This window comes from Cryptomeria japonica, chromosome 5 (assembly GCF_030272615.1).
Source record: "Cryptomeria japonica chromosome 5, Sugi_1.0, whole genome shotgun sequence".
Taxonomy (NCBI): Eukaryota; Viridiplantae; Streptophyta; class Pinopsida; order Cupressales; family Cupressaceae; genus Cryptomeria; species Cryptomeria japonica.
Window position 1 is genome coordinate 688,559,526 of NC_081409.1, and position 10,387 is coordinate 688,569,912.

The 10,387-nt window shown below is 32.6% G+C and overlaps 1 protein-coding gene across 1 annotated transcript; it reads right to left on the reverse strand.

The window, feature by feature from the left end:
* Window positions 1-270: 270 nt before the first annotated feature.
* Window positions 271-1,589, reverse strand: LOC131040714 (receptor-like protein 46). Its single transcript, XM_057973664.2, has 2 exons — window positions 1,515-1,589; window positions 271-1,422 (listed from the first exon to the last, which is right to left on the reverse strand). Exons 1-2 carry the CDS (start codon window positions 1,587-1,589, stop codon window positions 271-273), a joined length of 1,227 nt encoding a protein of 408 aa, XP_057829647.2.
* Between the last annotated feature and the right edge of the window lie 8,798 nt (window positions 1,590-10,387).

Consider the following 10,387-nt stretch of genomic DNA (forward strand, 5'->3'; position numbering starts at 1 on the left):
TGTGCCTCTATCTCCTGTGCTATTCGATTGTGCTTGGGTACCTCTTCCACCAGAAACAGATCCCACTGTTTTGTTTTCCAAGGGAGGCCCATGAAGATTTGGATTCCCCGAATAAGAAGCAGCCTCAAATGTTTCAAATTGCTTGCCCTGCGGTATTAATCCAGAAAGGTTGTTGTATGAAAGATTCAAAACAGAAAGGAATGTGAGACTAACAAGTTCTCCTAGAATGATTCCAGATAGCATGTTTCGTGAAAGATCCAGAGATTGCAGTTAACCCATTCCTCCCAAGGATTCAGGAATGCTGCCTCTCAGACTGTTGTTTGAAATGTTCAGAGCAATTAAACCCTTAAGGTCTCCTATTTCCAGAGGAAGATTTCCTGATAGCTTGTTGTGGGAAAGATCCATGAGTTTGAAGGCACTGATAATCTTAGGGTATAGAGTTAGCCCATTCTTTGACAGATCTAGAAATATAATCATTGAATATCCTGAGCATATAGAACGTGGAATAGAACCGTTGAACCTGTTTTCTGACATGTCTAAATATAATGGAGTAAAATCTGGAATAGAGCCATGTAAGCTATTGTTATGCAGGTCTATACTTGGATTGGACATGGAAATAACAGGGGGCAAAGAACCTTCCAGTCGATTATGTGAAAGATTGAGCACTTGAAGATCAAGAAGATCCCACAACCAAGTAGGAATATTTCCCACAATGTGGTTTTCTGACAGGTCCACATTTTGTAATGAGTATTGAGTAGACAAGAAACCAGGAATCTCCCCTTGAAGATTACAAGACCTTAACCCCAGGTACTCCAGTTGGGCAAGCTGCGGAATCCAACTCAAAGAGATATCAACTACAAATTGGTTTCCAGAAAAGTCCAATCCTTTGAGGTTAGCCAGATTTTCCAACAAGGAATCAGAAATGCTGCCGTTTAAATTGTTGGAGCTGAGAAACAACTTTTGTAGTAGGATAAGCTTTGAAATGGTGTGTGGAAATGTTCCGAACAACTGATTATTCTCTAGATGTAGTTCAGATAGTGCAGACAACTGATCCCAAAATAGAGGGATAAGACCATGTAGTTGGTTGTAACTGAGGTCTAGATGTTGAAGGGAAGAAAGCCTACCAAAGGATGACGGTATACCGCCCTTCAAATTGTTATGTGAAAGATCAATTCTCCAAAAAGGAAAGACAATTCCAGATGCTGATCCAAAAGGGGGTAAATCCCCTGTGAAATTATTCCATGAGAGAGCCAATGTCTGAAGCATTGAAAAATTTGCAAAGGAGTGAGTAATTACTCCTCCAAGATAGCTGTTAAATGACAACTGAATATTGCTCATGCTTGAACGGTGCAAGAAATCTGAAGAGATGGAACCCTTGAGACCACAAGAAAAGAGATCAAGAGAAACCAAGGACGAGACATTCTGAAATCAAGTTGGCACTGGGAATGTAAATGAATTCAGATGAAGATGGAGATGGGACAACCGAGTGAGGTTTAGGAGAGAAGGTATTGTACCTGAAAGTCCACAAGTAGAGAGGTGAATCTCCCTGAGACCAGAAAGTCCGCTAAGGGCGTTACCCCAATCCTCATTTAATAATAATAGCACACGAGCCATCATTTTTCTTAAGCATTTTATGTCTTGGAGATTTATGTTGAACTTCCTCCCTAGGGTTAGGTGAAGGTTGGACAAATGAGATTATGTCAACACTTGGAGTCTTTGGGGAGGAAATGGGTTGAGAAGCAGTTCATAATCTCTGGCATGACATCTCCGTTGGTGTTCTCTCATACAATGGTCTCTTTTAGTTTTAGTTGAAGGTTGTGAGGGTTTAGGACTGATAGGAATAAGCTTCTTCTCTTCCTTTAAAGAAGGATGCATGGGAGAAGGATTTTTAGGTTGAAAGATAGGAGATGTCGGGTGTTTCCATTTGTAAGATGTAGGAGGTGGAACCACAACATATAAAGGAGGAATAGAATGTGTATGAAAGATACTGGGTCCATCATGAGAAGGATAGATAGGTCTATGATGAAGAAGGGGAATGGGATTGGGATCTATAGGCTTGCTCAAGGATAGGATTATCTCATTCTTCCACCTTTGATAGGATTGAAAAAGAGCATCACTTCAAGGTTTAAGAGGTTCAAATTGTTTAGACCAAAAGTAATCAATATTAACATCTACAAGCCTCATTATGGGTTGGTACATGCTATGATAAATTGTTATGATTTTATAATTGAGAGGAAATTTCAGACACTTATGAACAGTAGAAGCAATCACTTTCATGGAAGAAAGCCACGGATGTCCCAACTTCACATGAAATTAATCCGATGTAGGAATGATAGCAAAATTAATATCTAAAGAGTTAGTGCCAACCTCAAAGGGAATAGTAATAGAGCCAATAGTGAGACAAGAGAAACCATAAAAAAATTTAATCACCATATCAGATTTATCATATGCTACTTGATGTATTTGTTAGGTATAAATGTATTATTTATTTGTCAGATTTACCATGCACATGAGATCAATGAGTACACCTTGTGAGAGAATGTCCTTAATCCTCGCGATGATATACAGTGGGCCATTTTAATGTCTCACTGAGATAAAAGGTAATGCATAGGTCCTTAGGAGGTATAGGTTTATCAATAAGATTCACCACATTATTAGACTCAAAGCCAAGATCATTAGGATAAAAGGAAAGATGCTCAGACTCAAACACATTAGTAGAATGAGAAGGCAAATAAATGGTAAAGATTTGGAAGTTTTTATTGGGAGGAGCTATGGATTTTTTTCCTTTGATCGATGATGAGACAAGTTTATTGTCTTGTTTTCTAAGGATTTATTATGTTGTTCATGATGATACATTAGAATTTGATACTTATATGTCACTATTTACTATGCTATTTCCTTAGAAACTATTACCTTTTGGGCTTAAGTTTAACCTCTAAACAATTCATGATACTAATGCATATGCTATGTATTTATCTATTAAATGTGCATGTGTTGAAAATAATGTTGTTTCAAGATGATTTGGGAAATGTGGTTGTTTGTATGTGCTAACGTGTTGTGAAGGTTAGTACTAAGAAAGTGGTGTTATGATGAAGCTTGCAACAAGCAGCAAAACTCTTACCAGCTGGTCAATTGTTGAAGAAGTCAAGGAGTAATCAATGAAGAGGAGCTCTCTACTTAATGATGCAACTATTTTATTAACTAATCATTTACAATCAGTCGAGTCTATTTAAGGCATGCTACGCTATATCTCGATTGAGGAAGTCATATCTGACTTGGCTAAGTGCATGCATGAGCTTTCCTTTCCCCATTTCATGCTTTCAATAAATAGTGCCCTCCTTATGTTGTGGAGCTGGTCACCCAGTTAGCTAGGATAGTAGGTAGTTTTTCTTTCTATAAATAATGTTCAAATGATCTCTTGTGGGAGGCTGAATATTCTAATGTTGTATGTTTACTTTCGGCTTTGAAATATAGTTTAAGAGCATGTTTTCATATCTTATATACTTTTGTTTTGATGAATAAAATGATTTTTTGAGTTTTCAACACTTGTGTTAATCTTGGAAGTCTCACTCAAGGGGGTCCACTTGGTGAGAACTTTGTTAAGTTATCTTAGTAGTGATTCTTCATTCAATAGTTAGTATCATTCCAACAGTTGATTGTTCCCGTAGCCACAAACTCTCCTGTAGCCAAAGCGGGCAGAATAGTTTCCCGTCTTCTTTTTTGGAATTTCATTACTGTAGCTTGTGTTAGTTTAATATTTTCATTTTTAGATTAGATGTTAATCTAAGTTCAATTTCCTTCATTAGTTATTTACAACATTTCTATTCCAGCATTGTTTTTTTTTGTTGCTTAAGTCATGATGGCCATAACAGAGTCTTAGTGCACATATAGTGCTAACCCATTTCATGTTCATGTCCCTAGGTTGATAAGTTAAATGAACCTCCATAGTGAGTTTGATAGATAATTAGTATGGATGTGTAATATCTGATTTGTAGCTTTAAGGGCTTAGTTATTGAACCATTAAAGGAGGTTGACAATCGGGTTGGCAATAGTATTGGCAAAAATATTTACCATCCTAATGAGGTAGAAAAGGTTTGGTTGTGTCAATTGGTTTGATGGGAGGAAGTTTCAACATATTCTTTCTCAAAAATTGTGTCAACGCTATGCAAAGATTTAGAAATATGAGTAAATTATTTTCTAGAATACTTGGATAAAGGAGACACACCTGTTGTCATGGCTGCTACCTGGGTTTTGTTGTTGTAATTGAATTTGGTATATCCTTTGTTTGGTTTAAACTTCATAAAAGGTTGTTGATCACTTTCATTCTTATCAACCAAATCCATTGAAGAAGACGATTTAAATTGACTCACTTGAAGCTGATAGTTATGAAGTACTACGCACAACTATGTAAAGGAAGTAAACTCAGAAAAGAGAAGCTTATCCCTAATGTCTTTTTGCAAATTAGAAATGAAAATTATTTGAACATCTTGATTAGGCATGGGATAAAGAATTTGAGAATACAAAAGCTTATATCTACCAATAAAATCAATCACATTTTTTTTAATACCTTTCTAACAATGCATTAATTTAGTTAATGTAATATTATGATCAATATTATTGTGAAATGGTTGAATGAAAGCATTAGCCAAATGCTGAAATGATGTGATTGAATAAGGAGATAAATAATAGTACCATTGCAAAGCCTTATCTCTAAATATTATAGTAAATAATTTAGCCAAAAGCCTTTGATCATAAGCAAAATCTCTGCACAAAGTTCTAAATTTTTTTACATGAGTCATAGGATCACCTTTTCTATTATAAAGTTCCAATTGAGGGACTTCTACATGTTTAGGGAGGACATCACGAACAATACCATAAGATAATGGGCTTGCTACATCAAAAGTGGGTACTTTAAACTTGGATTGGTTCATGGAATCTATTTTTTGTTGTAAGGATGACTTGGTTTGGGCTAGGCTATTAATAGTTGCTTTGGTGGATGTGTTGAAATTGCACATGTTTGATTGGGATAGATTAGTGAAATTGTTAAATGAAGGGGGAGGTTGAGAATAAGGAGGTGGGAAACCATGATAGGTAGTGTTAAATGGAAAATTGAGAGTTTAGCCAATTCTCCACTTGGAAGGGAGGATTCACTAAGCTCAAATTTTACTTGGGAGAACTTTACATTCAAAAGAGGGGTTGAATCTACTAGATCCAATCCTAAATGATGGAACGATTGAATACTAAGTTTGAGATGATTCGGGATTCGATCGTGCACCTGGATCTGATAATTTTGAGATGATTCAAAGTTGCTCCATGAAATTGGGCTAAAGTTGTAGGGACTGTGTTCTTGGACAGGAGCGCCATCCAATCGGTCCTCTGAACTTTCTGCGCGTCAAAAATAAATTTTTCATCTTTGTGAATAAAGCATAATTCCATAAGTACAATTGTGCACTTGTTTCCTGCAGACAAAAGGAAAGGGAGATGTGTTGGGAATAGGGGTTGGCCTTCAGGTCAAACCCTGGTTTTGGAATTAACCAAGTGGTTAAAATAATGTAAATGAAAGGACTGAAAGTAGAAATCCACCTCTTTGAGTGGATGTTGAATTGACTAAAAATGAAATGGTGATACCTCCTTGTGAAGTTTTGCTTGCTCCACATGGAAACATGATTTCATGAATTAGAATGATGATATCCTCTTCAATGCTTGCAATTTTGACTCTATTGTTGCTCCAAAGCTTGAAGGAAGACCAAAAATGCTCAATCGCTCTTGAATTCTTGAATGCTTGATCTCTTGAATTTTCGGATGCTTGATAGTGATTTTTGTTAGATCATATATGTCAAATGAGAGGGGAAATCCCTCTTATATACTTGCCAGTAGGATTAATTGATTAATTTTCCGACTTGAACCGACATAGGGGGGAATAGGGCACCATGCCCTGGTCTTTCCCTATTTTGGGGTGGGATCAAGGTGGCTTTTGAGTGCATTGTTTAGTTGCAAGGTGTTTTTGATGTGCATGAGAATATTCAGGTCTCCAGTTAAGTGATCCTAAAATGGTCTTAGGAAGTGAAAACTAAAGGAAGTGCCAAAAAGAGTGTGAAATGGGAATCTCAATTAAAGAATACAATTTACGTAACTACATAATTTTAATATTAGGATTTACCTCTTCAAAAGATAATAAAAATTATAATTTTTAAAATTAATTTATAAAATAGAAATTAATTTTATTAATGTATACATTTTTAGCTTATTTATAAATTTTTTTTGAAAATTATTAATTTAAGAAATACATATTTCATGATTTTATTAATGTTTTAAATATATTTTTATTTTATTTTATTAATTCTTTAATATTCAAAATTTATTAATTTAATTAAAGAAGTGATTATATATAGATTTTTTTTTTATAACTTAAATTACGAAATATTGTAGGAGATCCAACTCTCTATCGATACGTATATCCATATGTATGAAAGTCTTTGGCACGCGGTGCAAGTGGTTATAAAATTAATCTTAATTGTCTTTTCGCAATATTCGCCGATAATGTAGAAAATGAATATTGATTTAATACGCGTTTGGAAAAAAATGAAATGTTGCTCAACCAATGACTAAGGGAATTATTTCTCTACCACATGACGAGGTTGACTTGACCACCTTGACGGATCACCCAAGGTATGAGGAAATAACCTCCTACCTTCTCTTAAATCTGGAAAATTATCAGAGCTTTTAGATGAATGTTGACTAATTACTAGTATACTTATATTTAAAGAATTTAGGTAAAATACGTCAAAAAATATCTTATGAAGAATTTATCATCCTAAGATTAATTCTAATTAATCTCTAGTTAAAATCTAACCCTAACCTTGATTTCAATCTAACCATATTTTAAACTAACACTGACCTTGATCCTAATTGTAATTGAATCTATAATCTTAAATATAATTAAAATTCAATATTTTAACTCTTAGTAAACCCCAACCCAAATTGAAAACTAACCTTAAACTTACCTAATTAAACCCTAAGCCTAACTTAATAATTTCTCCTAATTGATCTCTAACCTTATCTTAATCATAACCCTGATTAAACTTAAATCCTAATCCTAACTAAACCCTAACCCTAATGATAATGGAACTATTGTCATAATTTAACCCTAACTCAAAGATTCCTCCTATAACTCTTAACCTCAAATTTAACTTTAATTAAACCCTATCCCAAACCTTAAACATAATTCAATGCTAATCCTAATTATATCTCTAATTCTTATTCTAACCCTAGCCCCAAATCCAATTCTAACTTTAACCATAATCATAACTCAATACATAATGTTAACCTTATAACTAACCCTAATTAAATCCTAAACATAATTCTAATTGAGTGTTGACTCTACTTTAACTCCAACCCTAACAATAACCTTAACCTTAACCATAACCTTAACCCTTATTTAACCCTAACCCTAATGTAATCTTGAACCTTACCTTATTTGAATTCTAACCATAATTTAATCCCAACCCTGTAAATGGAATATTTATTTTATAACATAAATTGAACTGTAATCTTAAATTTATTTAAACCTCAGTATTTAAGCCTTTACTAAAACCTAACCCAAATTGCAAACTAACCTTAACCCAACCTTAACCATAACTCAATAGTTTCCCCTAATTTAATTGTAACTTAACCTTAACCCTAATTGATCATATAACTCTAATTGAATCCTAACCTTAACCCTAACCTTATGTGAATTATAATTATAATTTAATCCTAACTCTAATATTTCTCCTATAACTCTACTTTAACTCTAACATGAATTAGTAACCATAATTGCACTTCAAATAACGCTAAGCAAATTGAACATTAACCTCAACTTTAACCCTAATTGAATTGTAACCCTAATCTTAACTATAATTTAATCCTAAACCCTATCACTAATTCTAATTCTAACCGTAATCATAACCCTAACTGTAACCATAATCCTAATCCTAATTAAATGTTTCTCATTTGTCTTTACTTTCTTCACATTTAACATTGTATTCATTTAGAAGATTTATTATGGACAAAATTTTTATATAGGTTTAATAGAAACATTAAAATAATTAAAATGAGGATTAATTTTGGAATGTACTAATTTTTTTTTATGTTTTACATTATGTTCATTTTCATAACATTGTTATGATAATAATTCTATATAGGTTTAGTGGAAAGAATGAAAAAATCAAAATAAGAATGAATTTTAGAATATACTAATTTCATCACATTTTATTGTGTTTATTCTTCCAATTGATATTTTCCTTTGTTTAAAATATCCATATTAATTTTATACATTATGCTCATTTTAGTAATTTTTTTGTTGATAAGAATTCTATATAGGTTTAATCCAAACAATGAAAAAATCAAAATAAGAATTAATCTTGTAATGTACTAATTTCATCTTATGTTTGTTTTGTGTTTATTATAGTAGGTTTATTGTTGATAGATTTTTGTATAGATTTAATCAAAGCAAGTTTCCAGATATTATGTTTTTTTATGAAGAAGAATTTTATAAAAGTTTAAGTAAAACATAGGAGAAAATAGAATGAGGATTTCAAGAGTTTTTAGAGATTCACAGTTTTTCTAAAGCAAATTTTAGATGAATTTTTAACCCTAATCAGAATTGCACCCCAAATTAACTTTCAACAAATGGAACACTAATTGAACAATAACCCCGCCTTTCAACCATGATTTAATCCTTAACCCTATCTCTAATTTTAATTCTAACCCTAACTCTAATTTTAATTCTAACCCTAACCCTAATTTTAATTATCTCTAAGCATAATATAACCCTACCCATAATTCTATTTATTGCACTAACTATAACCCTTATTGATTATGAACTTTAAGTCTAACCCCAATTAAATCCTAATCTTAATCTTCATTGAATGTTTTGCTCATTTACCTTTCTTCTATGGTTTGTTACTAAATTTATTAATGTCCAATTACCTTCAAAATTGATATTTCTCTTTGTTGAACACATCCATATTAATTTCTTCACATTTTATATTGTGTTCATTTAGAAGGTTTATTGTGGATAAGAATTCTATATTGGTTTAATGGAAACATTAAAATAATTAATGAGGATTAATTCTAGAATCTACTATTTTTTTTTTATGTTTTAAATCTTAATAATTTTAGTAAGTTTGTTGTTGATAAGAATTCTATATAGGTTTAATCAAAACAATAAAAAAGGAAAATAAGAATTAATTTTAGAATGTACTAATTTCAAGGTATATTTTATTGTGTTTATTTTAGTAGGTTTTCTATTGATATCTTAAAATTAGAATTGTATGTAGATTTAATGGAAACAATCAAATCTGTTTTATTGTCTTTATTTTAGCAAGTTTTTTGTCAATAAGATTTCTATATAGATTTAATCAAAACACTAATACAATCAAAAAGAAGATTAATTTAGAATGTATTAATTTATTCCTTTTATATATAGAATATATTAATTTATTCACCTTTTACATTGTTCATTTTAATAGGTATTGTTCATTTTAATAGGTTTGTTGTGAAGAAGAATGGTTGTAAACCCAAATGTCCACTGTACTATATGGAACCTGTATTTGGCTTTGCTTTCATCAGGTTGCAAGCTATTGAATCCTCCAGCTTATGCATCCAAAAACAAATCGATGGCGAAATAAAGAGAAGGAAATATTGCAGAACTAAAATGGTTCTTATCTCACAAAATGTATCTTTGCAAAAGCATTGGAATGATTGTATCCTCTTCCACCTCTCAATAGTTACTAAAACTGATTGTAGGTCCACAACTGTCTAGCCTAAACAACAATTTTGGATGAAAAGCCAATGCTTTTAAATGCATGCATGGCCTGCTAATTCTTTCAATCCGCTACACATAATGAATGGAAGAGATTGTTGCTCCATTGTCTTCCATTGTTTCTCCAGAAGACAATGGGTGATTATTTGCCTGCTATTGCTATCTTGAAGAAATGGAGATTTTTCTCACAGAGAATATCAAATAGTAGCTCTTAAGGTTATTGTTTCCTCCATTAGATTCCTGATCTCATTTATTGTTGGAAGGTCGCCACTCTTCCCCTACCCTTCTTGGCATTAGATTCTATTTAGGGCAACATATGTTCGATTTGCTTATTGCACACGGTTCTCGGTGTCATAACTGTTCTGTAAGAGTAATGGTTCTGCAATTCTTTATTCATCTCTAGGTTCTACCAAACATGCAAACATTTCATGATTCCCCAAATGGAGTACTGTCTTGCCGCCACTGCCAACTATCTTGTTAGGTTTTGGAAGAGCATGCAAACGTTAAAATTTTCTTAATGATGCATTTTTAAATTTTTCTATAGGTTATTCAGTCACTTAAATGTTCTAAAAAAAAACATAC

What these genes read in the sequence shown, in the direction of transcription:
- LOC131040714 (XM_057973664.2), bottom strand. Translation starts at nt 1,589, where the DNA reads ATGAGGATTGGGGTAACGCCCTTAGCGGACTTTCTGGTCTCAGGGAGA. An exon ending in CTCTACTTGTGGACTTTCAG is followed by an intron (nt 1,423 to 1,514) that starts GTACAATACCTT and finishes ACTTGATTTCAG; the next exon opens with AATGTCTCGTCCTTGGTTTC.